Here is a 22,744-nt window from a genome sequence, read left to right as displayed (position 1 = left end):
TGTGGAATTTTGCTTCAGCTCCCATCACCACCCCCAAAGCTCACTGTCGTGCTGCAATAGCTCCTCGCGTAGCCATTCAATTGCTAATGGAGGGCTCTGTGGATCAAAGGAACATCTGGCTATATCTCCATAGCCAGATGCAGACCAGAGGATAACTTCCACCAAGATCTGCCAGGGTCCTGCATAGGTCTCAGTAAATGAATGTTATTAGTTTCCATTAGGCTATGCAGCTGCTTTTCTAATCCCCCTGCTATTCTCCATCAGTAACAATATGTTTGGGGGTGGGTGGGCTTTACACATTGTGGAAGAATGGGAATACCAACTTCCACAATGAAGCAAGAAAGAAAAAATATATATGCACGTATAAAGTGGGCTTAATGCTTTTGAATGGCACTAATAGGATTCAAACTCAGTGTTTATGAAATTTTAACTGTTTTGTTAAATGTAGAAGCCCAGTAAATGTGATTTAGAAAGGGATAGAGCGGTGGTTAGGAAAAAAGGCAATGGTGTAATAAAGGAGTCCCTTGAAATGAATGTCTAATCATAACTGACTGTAGGAGGCGGTGCTCTGTTACTAAACCAAAGAGCCAGCATTTTCCGAGGACTGAACTGGTAATCATGTGTCCAGCATGACTGCACCGAACACTGTTACCTTCCTGCAGAAATGGTACCTATTTATCTACTTGCATTTACATGCTTTTGAACTGTTAAATTCGCAGAAGCTGGGACTAGTGACAGGAGCTCACTTGGGCCTCGAACTGCCAACCTTTCTATCTTCCAATCGTCAGAAATGGCATCTTAACCACTAAACCACCACATCCCATGGCATAGTCTCTATAGTACCACAAACTTGGATAAAAATAAATGGTCAGTGTAGTGCTTCATGTGTCCTGGATAGCAGAGAAAAGGTATTCAAAGAAAAGGTGAATCACAGAGAACTGGAGAAAAAGAACAGCTGAAATTTTTTTTGCCCCCAAAATCATCTGAGGGCATGGGGCAAATCTCCACATTATGTGCCCCACTGGGTGATGTAGGCTCAGAACAGCCCTCCCTTTTTTTAAACCAAGTGTTGTTAAGAAAGGCCTCATGCCTTGGTCTAAAATGGCCCAGGAGGACTCCAAAATTTGGTGAAAGGCTCCCTTAAGGGTGTTTGGGGACAAAAATGTTTTGATATTTTTGTCAGCAAGAGCAGTACAGCACAGAGCTATGGCCCTCCAAGGTCTCAGTCACACCACTCCTGCTTTAAAATGTCAATGAACGTTTTATGCCAAAACTATAATGAAATTTCTTAAAACTACTCCTGCCTCTGCACATAAACACTGCATTTACAGTAATACAGTACAGTGTTCTGTTTACTCATACTTTCTTTACAAATGTGCACTTCAGGATTTGCATAACTGAGAACAAGAGTTTGCTCTTTCCCACCATTGTTGCACTGTATTTCACACATACCTTTATTACTGGTACTCGTGGCTTGAATCGTGAGGACAGCTGTGTAAGCACTTCTCCAAGCAATTGCTGGTGTTTAAGGACCTTTCTCATCTTCATAATCCTTACAATTGCAGCCTAAGAAGCAAAGGAAAGATTCCTGATTTTTAGGAATATAGTGACATTTTACATTACCGGTAATTGATTTTTACCACAAATACCTGATCACATGCAGAAAATGTACAGAATTGATCTTTCTTCACTGGAATATTGGTGCTTATAGTGAAACACAAACCAGCTACTTAGTGAAATATACAGTACTTAAATAAGTAACTTCTCCTAGCCTGATCTCCCCAAACATGATGAAAACATCATTTATCCAAGCTCTGATCACAGGCAGAATAGACCTCCTCCCAAGGCAGCTTGGGAGGATGGTCAGTAAAGTAGATTAGGGGGAATTATGATCATGGCAATAGTGTCACAATTGTGACTAAATAGTAACTGTGAATATGGAATAGTTACCTATCTAATCCTTAATTATTCCATATGCATGATCATTGCTTAGAACTGACACAACTGTAACCCCCCCCCAATCCACTTTACTGGGTATCAGCTCATGGAAGTCCATTATTTTAATAACTGGAGCATGGATAAATGCTGTTTCTGTCAGGTTTAGAGGAGTCAGGCAAGGAGGGGTTACTATGTTGTATACAGTAGCCTCTACCAATTCCTCTACCAATTGCCCCCCCCCTGCAAAAATGGCAACTCACAATATTCAAGCCCCACTGAAAATAATGGTTTGTGAGCCCAAAGCACATGCTGCCATTTTATCCCTCCCTGCTTGTCCCTCCTGTAAAGAGCAAAATCGCAGACTCCAAGTCTGTGAAAAAGGAAGGACAAGTGCACTTACCTAAGAAGTGTACTTACCTAAGAAGCTGATGCAAAATACTCGCCATTTACATTACATATAAATTCTCAACAAAATAACTCACCATTTACACACAATCTTACAAAGATCTGAATCAGATTATAAAAACCCGGTTCCTTTAGACAGCCATGACATATAAAATATTTCCATGTTCAGTGTCTGAATTCAAGTTAAGAAATCTGGCAACTGCCTTCCCTCAAATCTATAAGGAGGGTAAGACGCCCCTTCAGACCTCTGCAGCAGAGAGCTGGTCGAAAGGTTAAAACAATAAAAATGAGTTTATACCAGAAAGCCTGCCTCTCCCCCTACAAGTAAGTAATTTGCTCCCTTAAGAAAAAGGGACATTGGCTCTTACTTGTGACATGTCCATTTCCAGTAGATAAGAGCCCCACTTCCTGTAGTTTGGGTTACGCTCTGCCCACTCACTCCAATAGGCAGGAAGTAAAGAGAGAGCTTCTGGTGACCCCACGTGGGTGGAGCTAACCCTAGAAGGCCAGTCGTACAACAGCCGAATGCTCCAGAAAAAAACCGTAACAATTTATTTGGATATCAAACTATAGAGAATTGGACGGCAACAGAGACAGCCAGTGAGCAATCTAGCTTGTTCCCCATAGGGAAGCACTATGTGGAGATGAACCATCATTATGCCAGCACCCCTGAGGGTGGGCCAGGATGTGGGGCTATTATCTACGGGAAACGGACATATCACAGGTAAGAGCCAATGTCCCTTTTCCCAGGAGATAAGACCCCTACATCCTGTAGTTTGGGATTTACCAAAGCTGATTTAATAAGGTGGGCGGTACTGGCCCTTCAGAGACAAGGTTTGACCACCTGCTGTAAGAACCTGCTGTCAACAGCAGCCTCAGCCAAGCCAAGCTGTCAAGCTAGTGATGCCTAACAAGTTTGTATGGTGGCTGCCATGTGGCCACCCTGATGGTTTTTGCTATAGGACCTATGATGGCTAGAGGCGCTCATGCACCTGAACTCTTTGGCATGGGTGACTTGGTTTATGGTAGTAACCTCTCAAGGATTCAAGGCAGGTAGTAATGTAGGGCCTGATCCACCTAATAGGTATGGAGGCTGATGCCTTCTTGCCCATGGAATAGGGCTAAAAGGAAACAAAGTGGGTGTCAGAGGAACAAAAGCTGTTTGTCCTCTATGGGTGGCTGGTTCAGCAGCATGGTGTATGTTTTATATTCTGTCCAATGACTGGGAGAATAAAGTAGAAGGCTGGGGGGGATATGATTGTGAACTCTGAGGAAGCTAGAGCTCACCCTGAGGGTGGGGTCTGGGTTTGGCTGAATTGCCATGGAATCAGTTGTAATAACATTTAGCTGCTAGTGTGATAGCAGGACCCCAAGCTCAGTCCCCCAATGTGTCAAAGGGGCAGCAATCAGGAGGGGCCCCAACCAGGCAAATACTGGAGAGATCTTCCTTAGGAACTAAGACAGTCAGCATCCTCAGGACCATGTATAAATCCCAGAGCAGAAACGATGTTCTGTAGGCAAGGCATCAACAAGTCACCTGAGGAGTCTCTGACCATGGAGATGGGATGCTATCCCATCCTGACCTCTTGCCTGTGTCACAACAGTGAGGTTAAAAGTGTAGTTTGTTTATGGCTGTGGTGGCCTTAGGCCCCCGGCCATGTCTTTCTGGAAGAATTTCAATAAGGAGAAGTCCGAGGGTTTCAGGGAGTCCTGAAGCACCTCCATGCTAACTAATGTGTTACAGAACAGTGTTTCCCAGGCTATCTTGTCTGAGGAAACAGCAGTTGTTTATATTGTTTTATGGGAGTTTAACAGGAGTAGCAGTTCTGGCCAAGGGACTGTCACTTCAACTAATATTGGTATAGAGAGATGGAGAGAGACCAGGCATGTCAGGCATGGGAGCCCTTTGTTTCATGGCCCAATCCTAGGATTATGGTGGATGATGTGATCAATCAGAACGGAACCTGATCCAATCTAGACCTATGCCAGCTTCCACCCTTTCACTGATTACCTTGTCAACTGGATATAGCAATGAAAGTGATATTAAGATGATTTAACTTGGAGCAATGAAGATTTACCATTCTGAAAGAGGAATGTTAATGTCTGACCACCAACTAATATTTCAGTTCTTTACTGGAGTTCTTTACTGGAACATCTGTGCACTTGTGTAAAATAAGACTAATTCCATGGGTAGATAAGGGAGACACTGGTTTAACCCTTATCTCGCAGACATTAGTGAGTTCATGCAGAAGCATGGATGTACTCCGTGTTAGCAGGGCCTGTTGTCAGAATTAAGTCTGATTTCATCTGAGGGTGAACTTGCCTAGAGACTTAAAAAATCACCCAACTCCATGTAGCAGACTATCATCAACCTATAGGAAGACTGAGGGGTCTCCCGGTTGAATGAACTGCTGATTAAGGAATCATGAAATGGTAACAGAGGGCTTGGATAACTCTCTGGTATGTAATTTCGAGGAGAGAATTTTCTCCACAAAAAAGATCTGTCAAAGGGAAACAAACCTAAATTTTGAATAGTACAGAAGGCCCTCGATATGCACTGGAGTTGGTTTCAGGACTTTGCATGGATACCAAATCCATGGAAGCTCAAGTCACATAAAATATAATGGCATAGTAAAATGGAGTCTCCTATATAAAATAGTAAAAATAGTAAAATCACACTTTGGTGTGTGTATGTTTGTTTTGAATACACACACACACACACACACAAGCTGTGGGCATATAGATGGCTGCTGTAAGTCCCTATATGGAGCTGTATGGTATATTAAATCTGAACACATGTGCTAGCAGAAAACAAGGCATAGGCACTAGGAAGTCCATTTTACCAGCCTCAGAAGGCAGTGGACAATGGTGTTATTTGGACCAGACCCACACAGCAGCTAATCTTATAACAATAGAATCATAGAGTTGGAAGAGACCACAAGGGCCATCACGTCCAACCCCCTGCCATGCAGGAAATCACGATCAAAGCATGCCCAACAGTATGCAAAGGAATCTTGTAGTACCTTGAGACCAACTAAAAGGAAGAGATTGGCAGCATGAACCTTCATGGCCTTGAGCCCAGTTCATCATATGCATGATAGATCTTGTCACTACCAAGCCAGGGAGCAGTTGAATGGCAAGCCCATCAGCAGACATTCTTATTTAAAATGTAACTATCTAGACAAGGTAAGAGGTACTTGTGTTGTTCTTTGTGGCAGACCCCTCAGGGCTCTACAGGATGTCTGAATGGGATTTGAAGCAACCCCTTAGCAGAAAAACCTGATTATATTGTTTTAAAACACTCATGGAGGAAGGGGGGTTTCTCCCCCAACGGAGAGGAGGCTGTTTGTTTCTGATTAAGAATTTTTCTTAACCCCCTGTATTAGTGAGAACCATCTCATAGAAGAAACTGTATTTTTAGTTTCTTCCCTTTAACAGACATCTCTCCTATGAAAGAAGGGAAGGAGAAGGGAGCCAGCTCTCCTGAGGTTAGCTGACTGAGGTTCCCTGTGTGGAGCTTGGTTGGTCACATTAATCCAATATATCTATCACCTCATATGAGATGATTTTTAAAAAAAGATTTTCAATGGTGATTACAGATCCACTGAGTGTCCCAATAAGGGAAGTATTTTTCTCCTTTCTTGAGTCACCCTGATCATTAGACTTTAAAAAATCTGTATTGTTAAAGCCCTATTGTGCAGACTCCAAGCTTATGGACTAACCGTAATAAAATGAACACCAGAAAAGTTAATCAGTATCTCTTGTAAATCTGAGCCCCCAGACCCGTTGCTGTGGGGGTACTCACCTCCTTTATTTGCCCTATCAAGGGAGGCTACCTGGGCAGCAGCTTCTTCCAGGCAGTGAGGAACCTGCTCTTAAGTTAGCAGTGACTGAAGACCATTGCTAATCATGGGTAGATAGCTGCATATGGCCTGTAGTGTAGCCCTGATATTCACAGGGCATTTTGTTTTATTTATGTTTGAAACAGCCCCAACTTCAAGCTGGGGTTTAGAAGCTTAGCCCTTTCAATCTCAAGCAGGCTTTATAGTAACCTGGCTGCATTATAGAAGCTGGCTTGTTCCTCAACTCCCTTCCCACTTGCAAAGGTAGCTGGGAAGGGCAGAGGGGGCTGCTATGGGACATGGCTCCTCATTTAACTGATACATGTCTGGATTCTAAGGTAGGATCAACTGATGGAGAGGAGAGGCCAAGGGCCCCAACTGCTCTCCTCAAGAGCTCCACAGTTTGGGGCAGCCTAACACAATTGGGCGTGTAGGGAACTCTCTCCCCATCCTTCCCACAAGTGTCCACCCCCCTTTTTTGAGGAGGGAATGCAGGAGGATTTGTATCCATGTTCTCTCTCAGAAAATCACAGAGTTGGAAGATACCCCAAGGGCCATCCAGTCCAACCCCATTCTGCCATGCAGGAACTCTCAATCAAAGCATATCTAACAGATGGCCCTCCAGCCTCTGTTTAGAAGTGGGTGGCAGAGGCCATGCTCCCTCTGATGAGGACATGAAGCCATTTTTGCTTTTTGTGGGATGCTCTGTGGCAGTCAAAAAAGACCATTTTAGTGTTGGAAGCTTCAGCACCTGCTGGGCCCTGTATAGCTTCTTTTAAAGCCATGCAGCCAAGATGTCCACTGTGTATGCCAGAGGAGAAGTCATCTTCCTCCTTTCACATCATCTCATCATAAGAATCAAAAGGGAATGTGCAGCAACCCTAGCAACACTACCATATGTTTCGCAGGCTGCAATAGGATCTCCCAAAACTGTTGGGGTACTGGGTGCCATTGGGGACAGAGATGGGAAGGAAGGGGAGACCAAGAGCTTATCCCCCCATCTGCCCTCCTGGCAGAGTCCCAAACCTTATGCTTATTATTATTATTATTAACCCTTATTTATAAAGCGCTGTAAATTTACACAGCGCTGTACATACAATCTTTTTAATTGGACGGTTCCCTTCCCTCAGGCTTACAATCTAAAAAGACACGACACAAAGGGAGTGGTGGTGGGGAAGGGGCCTCTCTAGTAGGATACTACATATAAAATACATAGCAATACAGGAAATGATTCAATAAAGCAGGCAACAAAAGAACATCAAATAGCAAGTGACAATTATGCAGTGCCTGGGAACGCTTCCCTGAATAGGATGGTCTTCAACTCTGTTTTGAAGCTGGTTAAAGAGGTGATGGCTCTTGTTCGTGGGGGAAGAAGGTTCCAGGAGTGAGGGGCAGCGAGTGAAAAGAGGCGAATCCGAGATGGGGCAGAGGAAATCCTGGGCTGAGACAGCAGACCTTGACTACCAGAACCGAGGGCCTGAGTGGGAAGGTGAGGAAAAATAAGGTCTGATAAGTAAGGACGGGCCAGTCCATGGAGGGCTTTAAATGTCGACAGCAGGCGCTTATACTGAATGCGGAAAGGGAGGGGGAGCCAGTGAAGGGATGCCAACACAGGAGAGATGTGGTCAGAGCGGTGGGCTGATATGATAATGCGTGCAGCTGAATGCTGGACAGAAATTAAAGGACGGAGGTGAGAGAGAGGAAGCCCAGCCAGAAGGATGTTACAGTAATCAAGTCGTGAGACCACTAGGGCATGGACCAGGATCTTGGCAGTAGAGGCGGAGATATAAGGTCGGATTTTAGCAATATTGTACAAAAAGAATCTACAAGCCTTGGCTGTGGTCTGGATCTGAGGGATACACGACAAAGAAGAATCAAAGATAAAACCAAGACTGCGGGCTTGCTGGACTGGTTGAATAGAAATGTTTTCCACAGAGACAGAAAAGGAGTGTTGAAGGGTGGGCTTAGGAGGAAAGACAAGAAGCTCCATCTTGGACATGTTGAGCTTCAAACGCTGATGGTGCATCCACTGCGAGACAGCTGTGAGACAAGATGAGACTTGCTGTTCAAGCCTTGGAGAAAGGTCAGGGGTGGAAAGATACAACTGGGTGTCATTGGCACCAAAGGAAATACCATAAGAGCTAATGAGTTTTCCTAAGGACAGTGTGTAGAGAGAAAACAGAAGGGGACCCAGAACAGAGCCCTGAAGAACTCCAGCAGATAAGGGAACAGGAGAAGAAGTCTGACCACCTGCAACTACTGCAAAAGATCTGCCAGACAAGTAAAATCTAAACCAGTCAAGAACAGAGTCTGAGAACCCAAGGCCAGAGAGTATGTCAATTAGGAGACAGTGATCAACAGTGTCAAAGGCTGCAGACAAATCGAGAAGGATGAGAACAGAGTAAAGGCAGTAAAGGCCTTGGCCTGTAAAAGGTCATTCGAGATCTTAGTGAGAGCTGTCTCTGTAGAATGCCTTGGGCGGAAACCAGACTGAAAAGGATCGAGGATGGAGTTGGCTTCAAGAAACTCAAGACAGCGAGAATAAACAACCCATTCCAAAACCTTAGAAAGAAAGGGAAGAAGAGAAATTGGGCAATAGCTAGACAAAGAGGAGGGGTCAAGGGAAGGTTTTTTCAGAATTGGGGAAATGAGAGCATGTTTGAAGTCTGACGGGAAGGAGCCTGGAGAGAGAGAGAGATTGAAGATACGGAGAAGCGAGGGCAGAAATGCTAGGCATAGTGGCTGCAGTGGCAATGGCACAGGCCTCCTGGCAATGCCTGCCCTGAGCGAGGGCATTAGATCTAGCAAAAGTTCCTTGGAGGCTAGAGAGAAAGGGCCCCTGGTACTCACCCCTTCTCCTGTGTATTCTGGCTGGCTTGTCTCTCTGACCTTGGCCCTGCTTCAGGCTGGGCAGAGGTGCTGCAGAAAAACGCTTTGCCATGGCTTTTGGCTGGCCTGTCCTCTGAACCTGGGCCCTAAACGGGCTGGGCAGAGATGCTGAGAAGGGAAGTTTCCATAACTTCTGGCCCCTCACCATCTGTTCCCACGGTTCCCATGTGCTGCAAAGCTGTTTGCAGAAATCTCCTGTGCTCCCACCATGAAAGGAGGGCAGCTTTGGAGGAAAGAAAGAGTCATAGGCAAAGCCAAGACCTTTCTCCAATCTTGGGAGCCCTTGCCATATTAAGTCTTTCTTCATGCTTCCAAGGCAGCAAGAGAAACGAAGAGAAGGACTGGAGTGGCTGTAGCGAAGAAATTGCAGAGCAACAGTAAACATCCTACTGGAGTGACAGGCAGGACAAGACTGGCCTACTAGGGTTAGCTCCACCCACATGGGGTCACCAGAAGGTCTCTCTCTTTACTTCCTGCCTATTGGAGTGAGTGGGAGGAGCATAACCCAAACTACAGGTCTTATCTACTTGGAAAATCAATGGCAGAAGGCATACTTTGCACACAGGATCCATGTTCAAGTCCTGGCACATTTAGGATATTTCCAGCTCTCAGGACTTCACAATTGGCTACATAATAATGGTTCAACTAGCATTTCCATTCTTAAGTCTATGTCAACAGCCATTCCATTTTTAACATCAACCCATCTACCATTACTATGCTATGTATACAGCAGCTTAAATTGTTGATAATCCTCTGCTATTAAGAGTTGCCTGTCACATCAACAGTGAGGGCAAGGAATTTTATGGAATTTCAAGTCATAAAATTCCTTGCCACTTCCCTAATATCCACAACAAGAAGGCTGCTAATCAGAAATACACACTCCAGAGAAGTACCAAGATTCTCTATTAAAAGCAAAAATTTTACTGAATTCTGCCAGCCACGCGGAAACAATAATAAGACCTTCAGCTCATGGACTGAGTTTCTATCACCTACTGCAGTTACCTGGATCAGTAGTTTCCTGTCTTCCTCTATATTTTTGTGTGTAGTTTCCTGTTCCTGTTTCTGCTCAGTTTTCATTGGCACATTTATGTTCACTCGCAGTTTTTTGCTGTGAAGAAGTGAGGCAAATAATCAATTTTACTCTAAGGGGTAGGGAACTGAAGTGCGGCTGGGGCTGCATTCAGGCATCTGGAACTACTCAAGGGACCACACTATATTTTAAAAACACATTTTTAAATTTATTTAAAAAAACTAAACCAGTCATTTTTAGAGTGATTAATTTTAAAGCAGGACAGCAGTGAGGGGGAAAGGAGAGGATGGGAGTGTTTGCAACCAAGGGATGAGATTTTAAACTGGACTAGAGTGGGTGAGAGTTAGAAAAAGGAGGTGGCGATGTTTGCAAGGGACAAGGTTTTAAAGTAAAGCTAGTCTGAGTAAGGGGATGGAGGCAGGAGGTAGCAGCATTTGCAAGTGAAGAATGAGGTTTTAAGCAGGGATTGGAAGGAGTGAGGGAATGGAAGGAAGGACAAGGAGCATTTGCTAGCAAGGAACCAAATTTTAAACTGGGATAGGAGGAGGTGGAAGTGTTTGCAAGGAATGGACAAGATTTTAAGCTGGGACTGGAATGAGTGGGGAGATGGAAAGGAGCAGTTGAGAGATTTTAAATCAGGACTGAAGGGAAGTGAACAAAGGCGCCTATTAGTTTTTGCAAGGGATGAGATTTTAAGGTGAGACTGGAATGGGTGAAGGGCATGGATGAGGGGGAGTGGGCACTTGCATAGCATTTCATTGCCACAGCAAGAGAAGGCTTGTCTACACAAAGGCACAACAAGCATTTTTAGTTGTTTAAAGTATTGAAGTTTCTCCACTTTGCACAGGAGGCTCCAGAGGGGTGTGTGGACTTTTGGTCTGATGGCCCTGGACCACATCTTGCACATCTCTGCTCTAAAGGCATAAATAAAAGCTATAGAAATTCTTAAAAAGTTTTATATTGACAATAAATATTTCGGTAACTAGTGCTAGTTTCATACTACTAACTACAAAAAGGTCATTTACAACCACAATAGTCACCTATTAACCTACAAAATTTGACTGAAAATAGAGACAACTAATACTTTGAAGGCTTATGGTTGTCAAAATTAACAATTACAAGCGATATTAATCCACCAGAAATTACCATTTATAAGATTTTAAATACATTTTTAATGCTTTATAGTCTTGTAGCCAGCTCCCATTCTGACTTCAAATTCTGCTTACTGAGTTTTTTTTCTCTCCATTCAGCCTAGAAAGACTACACTTTTAAACCTATCTTTTATGTCTTGGAGATAAGATATTGCATGATTATAAAATAGTCCAAGATGACCCTAAAACATGTGTCCCTTTTCCTTTTGCAGTACGTTAGTAAGGAAGACATGTTAAAATGTGCTTGTTGTGTTCTTTCTTGCAAAGAATGCTAAGAAAACAGATTTAAAATATGCTTTTTAAAAGGTTTGTTTTTAGAACAAAACTATTCAGTACTTTGTACACCATCATAATCTTTCATAAACCTTAAATTGTGAAACTACACAATTTACCTGAACCCACATCAAAGCAGGTCCAGCATGGCTTTGCAAATGCATGTTTCTAGCATACAGTTGGTATGGTATATTTGTGCATACAATAAATCTGATGTACTGTATATACTCATGCATAAATCTATAAATTTTAGTCAAAAATTGACTCCAAAAACCTGGGTTGACTTATTTATGGACCAATGTAAGTATTGCACTTTAACTCTTATTTTTTTTAAAAGAACCACCTCAGGGTGAAAAGCAAGAACATAATCTGCCCTGGAAGCACTGAGCACCAACAATTATACCTGCTGGAATTTTTAGAAGTTCTTTGGCATTGTTTTCCTTAGCTTCATCCTTTAGATCCTTTGCTACATGCTCTTAAGTTTTACCCTCAACTTATCCTCGAGTTATATCAAAACCCATAATTTTGGCCCCCAAACTTGCTTTCGACTTATACATGAGGTTGATTTATAGTCGAATATATATGGTACATACTGACCTCTATACAATCTGGAGCTTTTCTATTTCTTTTCTGGAACTACTGATAATTCAGAAACCACTGGAAGAAAGGGGAAGATCAGGGAGATCCTGCAGGCCTCAAGCTTTCCTTCCTTTCCTCTTACAAAACTATGACATAATATTCCACATTCTAAAAATACTGCAACAAGATGTTTTTGCACAATTTATAACTTATTCACAAAATGTAACTGGCCTGCTGCAGAAACATGACTTAAGTACCAGCCCTTACTATGGTCAAAAAAGCAATTTGTGATTGCAGCTAGTGTTTGCCAAATAAATATAGCTGATCTAGGTGTACTTCCAGTGAAGCGTTTATTTACTTGCAGTGGTAATAATACTGGAAAAGAACTGAGCATGCTAAACTAAACATGGATATTCTGAATGGATATTCCATGAGCAAGCTCATAATGTGAACTTGGAATTTCATCCATTAAACTGTCAATATGTCTACCCCATAATCCCAAGACTAGGAGCTCCGGAAACTAGTCATGGTTCTGAAAGTTGGTTTATAACTACTTTATTTTCCTTACTTTTTGTAACCAAGAAACAGTTTTATTAAGGTGTCTGGCTTCAACTCCACCTCATCAACATTTGCATTTTCATCCTCTAAAACCTAGGAACAAAAAAGATATCCAATGTAAGAAAAGGTCAACAAATCTTTTCTTAAGCCTGATTTGCAAATAAAGAGAGCACTTACCAGCAACTTTGACTTTAGCAAGATCTGCAGAACTTGTGCCAAAATATCCTAAAATTGGATGGCAAAAAGATAATTAATTCTTTGTGCTTTTTATAATAAGTAGTTTACATACTATGGTCTGAATTTTACTGATAGTCCAAATCAGAATAGACTCATTAAGTCACTTGCTAAATAGTGAACCAAGCCTATGTAAATCCCACTGATTCAAAGGGGCTACTCTAGTTGAGACTAATAATAACATTCAGTCTTATATGCTTTGTAGCTGATGGGAAAGAAAGGAGAAATTTCATTGCACTTAGTTTAATGACTCTGGAAATGTATACAGCTATAGATACACTACACATAAGAAAAGCAAAAATTCTAAATCAAACTCAGCTTCAAGAAAAATGATGTTATACAGCATGTAATATTTTACTTTACTTCTGGATAGATACCAAAAAAGTCAAAAGAGCTGACATTAAGGCACTCGTGCTCCAGCCTGAAAATCAGAGCCCTTTAATTTTGGAGATTTCATTGCATTAATAATGTCTTTCAATTGTCTATTTGGTTATAAAGGCTACAAAAATACCCTGTTTTAAAAATTAAAGCCAAGATTTTCAGAGATGCTATATTTTGCCCTCCACACAACACTATACAGGAAAAAAGACTCCAGGAGGGTAAGAGAAGCAAGACTACCTGAATTTTCTTATGGCCTACAGCAAAAAATAACACTCCTGTCTAATCAAAGCTACAGCTAACACAACAAAAGCTTACCATCTTTATCTGAGTGCTATCTGTCAGCTGCTGAACAGTGTAGGCATCTTCTGTGTTATATTGCAATAGGATTGCCATTTGAAATGTAGATGCCTTAAAAGAAAAGGGCGGACAATTATTATAGTTCAATGAAAATGTAAAGAAAAGCAAGACTTTAAAGCAATTTATCCACGTTCTACACATCCAACACAAATAAAAGCAGAACAAAGACTGTAACTCTGGATGAAGACATTTTTGTTTTCTGTGTGTGTTGAAAAAAAGTCTCCTTCCTCAGAAATATCTGGGTTATGAGTCAAAGTAAAATGGTGCAACTTGCCAAACCCCAGTAGAGTGCTTTAAGGCCCCTAGGGCACACAACCAATAACTCTTCATATGAGTATCTTTTATGAAGAAGGCCAATTCTCAAATGCTTTTAACAAAAACTGATTTTCTGGATACAAGAAGACCTTCTGCAACCATGCATGTTTTTTAATGTGTAAGCTCAAGGAATCCCATACACACACACACACACACAACTTGATAAACCAGACAGGGAGGGAAGAGGAAGTGGAAACTTAAACATTGTATGTACAGAATACTAGATACGATAGGCTATATTTCAGAGGAAGTAACTGGCAAAAACCACCTCTGAACAATACACATGCAAATCACTCCTGCATTTACAGTATATATACAACCAACTTTTTTCCAGGCAAAGCATTCTCTGAAGATGCCAGCCACAGATGCTGGCGAAACATCAGAAAGAAACTCTGCTAGAACATGGCCACATAGCCCGAAAAACCCACAAAAAACCACCTCTGAGTATTCCTCACCTAAGAAAACCCTACAGAATTCATGGGGTTGCTTTAAGTTGACAGGTGGCTTGAAGACACACATAAACCCAAAATGGACAAGATCTCCAGCCCTTTCAGTGACGCTTACTGGTCTTTATTCACATGCTTCCCCAATATTTCTTCAATTGTTCTGTGAGGGACAGAAACTTAAAAAGCATGAACCTGTTATGGGGAAAATATGCAGTGGGTCCTTGTTACCCGCTGGGGTTTGGTTCCAGGGCCCCCAGTGGATAACAAAATACGTGGATGTTCAAGTCCCATTAAATACAATAGCACAGTAAAATGGCGTCCCTTATATGAAGTGGTAAAATACAAATTTGCTATTTGGAATTTATACTTTTTTAGATATTTTCAAGCCGTGGATGCTTGAACCTGTGGATAAAAATCCGTGGATAAGGAGGGCTGACCAGAGACTAGGACCCGGAGCAATGGATGCAAGCTCCAGGAAAAGAGATTCCACCTCAACATTAGGAGGAACTTCCTGACAGTAAGGGCTGTTCGACAGTGGAAGAAACTCCCTCAGAGTGTAATGGAGTCTCCTTCTTTAGAGGTCTTTAAACAGAGGCTAGATGGCCATCTGTTGGGGATGCTTTGATTTAGATTTCCTGCATGGCAGAATGGGGCTGGACTGGATGGTCCTTGCGGTCTCTTCCAACTCTACAATTCTATGAATTCCACAGACAGGACAGGTACCTTAACATTATATCTGTAAAATCTTTCTGCTGACACTAGGTGCACCTTACCTGTAACGTATATCTGTTTTTGAAGCAATTGGTAACCAGTTCTCCTTTGGATAGCTGATACAGCCAGGTCAATTTTCTTCCACTATGGCGACTAGCATAGAAAGCAGTAAATCTCTGGTAGCTGCGCTCCAGCTAAGAAATTCAGGCAGAGAAAAAAATACCATCACACATGTTAGAAATCTCACATTTGAAATCTACCAATCTGGTTTTAAAATTAATTAAGTTAAGTGCCTCCATAGGAAAAACCTATACCACCCCAACAGAAAGGATCTTCTTTGGTTTGTACAGATGAAAGAAGATGAAAAATAACTTTATCCCTGGTTATTTAGAAGGGATTCCTATCTTGTATACAGTGGTGCCTCGGGTTACGAAATTAATTCGTTCCGCCGCGGCGTTCGTAACCCGATTTTTTTCGTAACCCGAAAAAGCCATAGGCGCTAGCGCTAAAAGCCACAATTTCGCGCGAAAAAGCGCCGAAAAGCACCAAAATTTTTTTTCGTAAGCCGGAAAAAAAAAAAAACGTAACCCGGAACAGTTTTTTCCTATGGGATTTTTTCGTATCCCGGGAATTTCGTAAGGCGGTGCTTTCGTATCCCGGGGTACCACTGTATTCAGTAATTAATCCTATTGCGTGAAATACTTTAAGACCACTGTTGATCCTAATAGCAATTTTTAAAAAAGTATTCTATATAATAAAAACTAAAGTATTCTATAGAAACTAAATTTTCTATACAATAAAATCATAAAATAATAATGAATATAAAAATCAATTATAATTCAAGGGCACAGAAACAGCAAATACTATATATACTAGACCATAAGTCTACCAGTTCCTGCTACAGACAGGAGGAGAGAGGTAGCTGAGCAGCCATTTTGAGTGGTGACTGTTTAAATTTTTTTTTAAACTCAAGGGAGAGTGTGCTTTTTGCAGAGGGGATGGAGCTTCAGTGAGTCACATCTGTGAGTCACTAGAGGGCAGAGCTAGCAGACTAGCTCTATATCACTCCTCCTAGAGCCAATTCTTTTTCATCCAAGGAGATCTACTGCAGAGGCAGAGTTGATTGAGCTCACTGCCAGAAATTGGCGAAACATCAGGGGCTTTTATGTTGGTGTTTTCTGGAGGATTCTTTTTTTCAGGAGGAACCACAGTCCTGTTCCAGTAATTTCCTAAGACTTTTCAGTATGGACACTGACGGAATCACAGCAGTCACTTGCAACACTTGTGGGATGTTTGTCTTCTTGCCTACAGAAGTGGAGAACTTCACATGCCCCAAGTGCAAGTTGGTAGCCCTCTTGGAGGAGAAAGTGCAGCAGTTGGAGTCCAGAGTAGCTACACTTCAGCATATTAGGGAGCAGGAGAATTTCCTGGACACAACAGAACTAACAATCCTGGATGAGTACCACGCAGAGGAAGTTGCTGGAGCAGAGGAAATCACTTCACATACACAAGAGGCAGACAGCTGGAGGAATGTCACACAGAGAAGTCGGCCAAGAAGGGATTGTTCTGGGAGCTTGCAGCTAGAGAATCAATTCAAAGCTCTTTCCCTTATCAAGGAGGACAAGGAAGAGCAGCATGGACAGACTTCAGGGACAGAGCAGGGGATCCTGAGAGTCTCACCCAAGAGAAAAGTCGCTGCTAAGTCTTGGAGGAGGCATGTGGTCGTAGTGGCCACAGCCTTCAGAACATCAGAAGGGATTACAAGGCGCTTGGTAAGAAGCTGAAAGGAATGGATGCACAGGTTGTCATCTCGTCTCTTCTGCCAGTTGAAGGGCACAGTCCAGGAAGGGAGAGGAAAATAGCAGATGTGAACAATTGGCTCCACAGTTGGTCTCGCAGATAACAATTTGGATTCTTTGATCATGGGCTGCAGTTCCATGAGGAGGGGCTTCTTGCAATGGACGGGTTGCATCTCACGTCAGTTGGAAGAAATGTTTTTACCAACAGTCTCAAGAACTTGATCAGTAAGGCTTTAAACTGAGTTTTGTGGGGGAGGGAGACAATATTATGGAAGGCGAAAGGGATGGAGAAAATAGTCAAACTGACATAGAGGAAACAAGAAAAAAAGTGCAAGGACCCAATAGTGGGAGGCAGCAAGTAAAGGGGACCCATGGTCTTCAATGTCTCTACACTAATGCACAGAGCAAGATGAACTTGAACTCCTAGTAGAACAAAGCAAATATGATATAATAGGCATCACTGAAACCTGGTGGGATGAGTCTCATAATTGCAATGTGGAAATAGAGGGGTATAACCTTTTTAAGAGAAATAGGCCAAACAGGAAAGGAGGAGGAAGAGCACTATATGTCAGAGATATTTACACCAGTGAAGAGATCCAGGACATCAATTATGGAAGCCAGCTGGAGAGCATCAGGATAAAAATTAAAGGGGAGGGAAACAACAAGGATGTTATGGTGGGAGTCTACTACAGACCCCCAAGTCAGATGGAGGAACTGGATGATGCCTTTCTAGAACAGATGACTACACACAGTCAGAAAGGAGAGATGTAGTAGTGATGGGCGACTTTAACTACCCTGCTATTTGCTGGAAGTCAAACACAGCAAAATCCTCAAGGTCTAGCAAATTCCTCACTTGCCTGGAAGACAATTTCATTGTCCAAAAGGTGAAAGAGGCAACAAGGGGGCCAGCTATTTTAGATCTGATCCTAATCAACAAGGATGACTTGGCTAATGGGGTGCAAGTGGTGGGATCATTAGATGGAAGTGACCCTGTTATCCTGGAGTTTGTTATACAGTGGAAAGGAAAAGCCAGGCATAGTCAGACACGCATTCTAGACTTTAGGAGAGTGAATTTCAGTAAACTTAGAGAAGTATTGAGGGTGATCCTGTTTTCAGAAATACTGAAAGATAAGGGAGTTCAGGATGGATGGGACTTTCTCAAAAGGGAGATACTGAAGGCACAATTTCAAACAGTTCCAGTGAGAAAGAAAAACGAGAGGTGTCTAAAGAAACCAGGTTGGATGACTAAGGAACTTTCAACCGAGCTAAGTTTTAAATGGAACATATATAAGAAATGGAAAAATGGAGAAATCACCAAAGAAGAATTCAAACAAATAGCAAGCACATGTAGGGGTAAATTCAGAAAAGCTAAAGCGCAGAATGAACTCAGGCTTGCTAGACAGGTTAAAAAGAATAAAAAGGGCTTTTTTGGATATGTCCGCAGCAAAAGGAAGAAGAAGGAAATGGTAGGGCCACTGCGTCGAGAAGATGGCAAAATGCTAACAGGGGACAGAGAAAAGGCAGAATTACTCAACACCTTCTTTGCCTCAGTCTTCTCAGAAAAGGAAAAGGGTGCTCAACCTGAGGATAATGGAGCAGAGGACAGAATAGGGGAATTTCAGTACAGAATAAGTAAAGATGAAGAGAAAGCTGTGGATATAGTATATCTTGATTCAAGTAAGGCCTTTGACAAGGTTTCCCATGACATTCTTGCAAACAAGCTTGTAAAATGTGGACTAGACAAAGTAACTGTTACATGGATTTGTAACTGGTTAACCGGCCAAACCCAAAGGGTGCTCAACAATGGGTCCTTTTCATCCTGGAGAGAAGTGACCCGTGGGGTCCCACAGGGCTCTGTCCAGGGGCCAGTGTTATTCAACATCTTTATCAATGACCTGAATGACAGAACTGGGAGCATACTTATCAAATTTGCAGATGACACCAAATTAGGAGGAATAGCTAATACCCCAGAGGACAGGATCAAAATTCAAAAAGACCTGAATAGACTTGAAAGCTGGGCCAAAGCTAACAAAATGAAATTCAACACGGAGAAATGTAAGGTACTGCACTTAGGGCAGAAAAATGAAATGCACAGATATAGGATGGGGGGACACCTGGCTGAATGAGACTACATGTGAAAGAGATCCGGGAGTCCAAGTAGACCACAAGTTGAACTGAGTGAATAGTGCGATGCGCAGCTAAAAAAGGCAATGCAATTTAGGTTGCATCAATAAAAGTATAGTGTCAGATCAAGAGAAGTAATAGTGCCACTGTATGTGCTGCTGGGTCAGGCCCCACCTGGAATATTGTGTCCAGTCTGGGCACCACAATTCAAAAAGAACATTGAGAAACTGGAGAGGGTGACTAAAACGGTGAAGGGTCTGGAAACCATGCCCTGTGAGGAACGACTTAGGGAGCTGGGGATGTTTTGCCTGGAGAAAAGAAGATTAAGAGTGATATGATAGCCCTGTTTAAATATTTGAAGGGGTGTCACATTGAGGAGGGAACAAGCTTTTTTCTGCTGCTCCAAGAACAGGACCAGGAACAATGGATCCAGCTTCAGGAAAGATTCCCATCTTAACATTGGAGAACCTCCTGACAGTAGGACTGTTTGACAGTGGAACAAACTCCCTCGGAGTGTAGTAGAGTCTCCTTCTTTGGAGGTCTTTAAGCAGAGGCTGGCTGGTCATCTGTCAGGGATGCTTTGATTTGGATTTCCTGCATGGCAGGGGGTTGGACTGGATGGCCTTTGCGGTCTCTTCCAATTCTACGATTCTAGGATCCCTGAATGCACCTTTTGTTTATAATTTTCAGGGCATTATTTGGGTTATTGTTTAATTTCTGTTTTTTCAGGGAAATTAGCACATTTGAGGATTTTATTGTTTCTGACATTTTCATTCATTGCTGTTTTTGAAGTACCATTTGTTGTCATGTTTTGTTTAATTGATTATTTTGTTTATTTGTTGAATAAAATAAGATACCAAAGTGGCTTCACAGGGTTGCTATCCTCAGTTTTTCTCCCACTGGACTTAACAACCACGGCTATCAAAGTTTTTTTTCAATGCCAAAGCCAGCTGTTCAGATAATTAGCTTCATCCAAAACCACCAGGGTTTCAACTGACATCAAAACCTCAACAACCTTACCCCACAAAGGGCTATTTATAATGGAGCAATAGTTATTACAATTTTCCTGCTCTACAGAGCACTTAAAGACACACCCTTCAAGGAAGCTTGCATATTGCACTCTTGCAAAGAAGCACTGGCCATCTACTAGGGTCTACTAGATGGCTATGTGACTGTGTAATGTACTAAGAGTACTTCACTGGGATTGAAGAAGCACAAAGTTGTGTTTTCCCTTTTGTTTTGTCAGAGTGGCAACATTACTTGCTCCAGCACAGCCTTGCCCTTTCACAGCTTGCAGCTCATCAGTAAAATAAGGGTCTAACAGACCCTCTATTGTAGCAATCACAAACAAAATGACTAAATCCACTTGTTCAAGCATTTAAAGAGCAAATCACAGACTAAATGCTAAATCAGACAAGACTGCACTCTTAAAGTTCAAAATGTAAATTTAAAATATAAAGTTTAAAATATAAAGGGCTGTCATAGAGAAGAAAGTGCAGATTTGTTCTCTGTTGCCTTGGAGAGGGGGGCCAGGTCAAATGGCTTTAAGTTACAGGACAGGTTTTGATTGAACATTAGGAGGAGCAGTTCAGCAATGGAACTAATTACCGACAGAATTTGTGAGGTCTTTTTCTCTGGACATCTCCCAAAAGAGGCTGGTTAGTTACATACTAGGGATGCTTGGCTGCAGTTCTTGCATTGAGCAGGAAAGGGTTGGACTCGATGATTGTATTAATATGGTATGATACAACTCAGTGAAATACAAGTAACCAGACAACTGCACAATATTCTAATAATTGGGAAGGGGAATAGGAATATACTACAGAAACCAAATACATCTCTGCTTTTTAAAATACTTTGTCAGTAATACCTTGCCTTAATGAGACTTCACTTTTGCCACAGCCTTCCACAATGTTACAGCATCACTATAAACTGAAACACAAGTTTAAAGATTAAAGTAGCCTCACCTCTGAGGGGAGAGCAAATGCACAAGACATTTGGAAGGGCCAGGATCCAGAACTCAGAACCTGTATGCTAAAGTCCACTGGAAACAAAACAAAACAAAACAACAACAACAAAAGAATTATTTAGCTACATATAAGCTACAGCATAAACATGCCTGGAAAAGTTATTTTAAAAACAAAATGGCTTCTGTGCTTTGATCGAAGAAAAAAAAATCTTGGAAAAGATCAAGTAAGTATGTGTTTTGAACTCAGCACATAACAGATTGTTTTTGGAATCACAGTTCTTTTTCAATGAAACCAACTAATAATAAATGATCCAAGTGCACCATTAGTGTGTCTAATATGTATTTAGAAAGTGTGGCACCTTCCTTCACACAGCTCTCCACCTGCTAATCAAAAACACAAACTCTTGTGTAATACAAAAAGCAAGCCATTCATTTTCCCCTATCAACTGTTCCACTTGTGTTATATGTATATAACATATATATTATATGTATATACAGTGTTATGTTATCTCACCTATTCAACAATTCAAGTTTGAAATAAATAGTTATATGTAGTTTACTTACAATCTAATGGCTCTGAATTGGACAAGTGCTTTTTGAACTGTTCATTCAGGTCTTTGCTTACGCCAATATCTTGAAACATTCTCTGAAGCTTTGAGGTGTATTCGAAGCCACAAGCTTGCTGTAAAGAATCACAGAACATTATTGTAAGGTTGTACATTTTTCTACTGCAGGATCTAGTTTCCAAATTCTCCAACACCAGACTTGTGGTGTTACCAAAATGCTAAAACAAGCCCAACCAACTCATTACCTATGAGGTCAGTGGAACAAAAAAGCCTATTTAAAAAATACCTAAGACCAAGAGTCTTCTAGTTACTACTGTTAGTCAGAATACAGTCCAGTAACATGCACTCATCGTTCCCTTGTGGTTTTAAAAAAATTATTACTGATATTTAATTTTTCATATTCTGCTGCAAGTTTTTAATGAAGCATTTTTGGTTGTAATGTTTTGTATTACTCTGTGTATGAAATGAACTGAGTGTTGTCTTTCAAACTAAAAAAGTAGGGCAAAATATTTTGAAATAAACAATACATTTAAATAAAATCCTGGAACAGATCTGAAATCAAGTCACTGCTTGTCAAATAAATTTGATCACATTTTTGAATTAAAAACAAAAATCAGATTGCAGTCATAATACTTAACAGCATTTCTGTTAGACTAAAAGGGTTTTGTGCTTAACAGAATTGTTCCAGTAGAAGCACTATGAAGTTAATTTTTGAACAGGAACTACCGTATATAGTAGTGCATAAGTCAACGCCATGTATAAGTCAATGGCAGGCTTTGGGGCCAAAATCAGGGATTTTGATATGACCCCCAGATACGTCGAGGGTATAATTTGGATCTCAGTACCCTTCCTTCCCCTCCGCAGCCTGGCTCTCCCTTTGGGAGAAAGCCAAGCTAGGGAGGAAACCTCAGAGCCTAGTAGTTGCTCTTCCTCCTCCTCTGCAACTGAGTTGTCCCTTCGGAGAACATGGGGACTGGGGAAAAGCAGGGAGCAAGCGTTTGCTCCCAGAATACCCCCCGATCCCAATGTTCTCCAGATTTTGCAAGTCACTGGGAGTGGGGGAAAGCAGGGAACAAGCGTTTGCTCCCAAGATTCCCCCTGATCCCCGTGTCCTCCAGCCTCTGCAAGACACTGGGACCAGGGAAAAGCAGGGAGCAAGCGTTTGCTCCCAGGATTC

The 22,744-nt window shown here is 41.8% G+C and overlaps 2 protein-coding genes across 4 annotated transcripts in view; both read right to left on the bottom strand.

Moving 5' to 3' along the window:
* PIGA (phosphatidylinositol glycan anchor biosynthesis class A) overlaps positions 1 to 22,744 on the bottom strand; it is a 579,723-nt gene that overhangs the window by 265,265 nt on the left and 291,714 nt on the right. The gene's annotated exons all lie outside the window — the stretch shown is intronic.
* CUL1 (cullin 1) overlaps positions 1 to 22,744 on the bottom strand; it is a 73,964-nt gene that overhangs the window by 657 nt on the left and 50,563 nt on the right. Inside the window, exons 14-21 of the mRNA XM_042471207.1 lie at positions 21,566 to 21,683; positions 21,000 to 21,076; positions 15,172 to 15,303; positions 13,596 to 13,688; positions 12,843 to 12,890; positions 12,676 to 12,758; positions 10,077 to 10,182; positions 1,453 to 1,566 (exon numbers count right to left, since the gene is read on the bottom strand). Coding sequence (XP_042327141.1) covers positions 1,453 to 1,566; positions 10,077 to 10,182; positions 12,676 to 12,758; positions 12,843 to 12,890; positions 13,596 to 13,688; positions 15,172 to 15,303; positions 21,000 to 21,076; positions 21,566 to 21,683 — 771 coding nt within the window. The remainder of the gene's footprint in view (positions 1 to 1,452; positions 1,567 to 10,076; positions 10,183 to 12,675; positions 12,759 to 12,842; positions 12,891 to 13,595; positions 13,689 to 15,171; positions 15,304 to 20,999; positions 21,077 to 21,565; positions 21,684 to 22,744) is intronic.

The sequence above is a fragment of the Sceloporus undulatus genome, chromosome 6, assembly GCF_019175285.1.
Source record: "Sceloporus undulatus isolate JIND9_A2432 ecotype Alabama chromosome 6, SceUnd_v1.1, whole genome shotgun sequence".
Classification (NCBI taxonomy): Eukaryota; Metazoa; Chordata; class Lepidosauria; order Squamata; family Phrynosomatidae; genus Sceloporus; species Sceloporus undulatus.
This window is presented reverse-complemented; position numbering and strand designations above follow the sequence as displayed.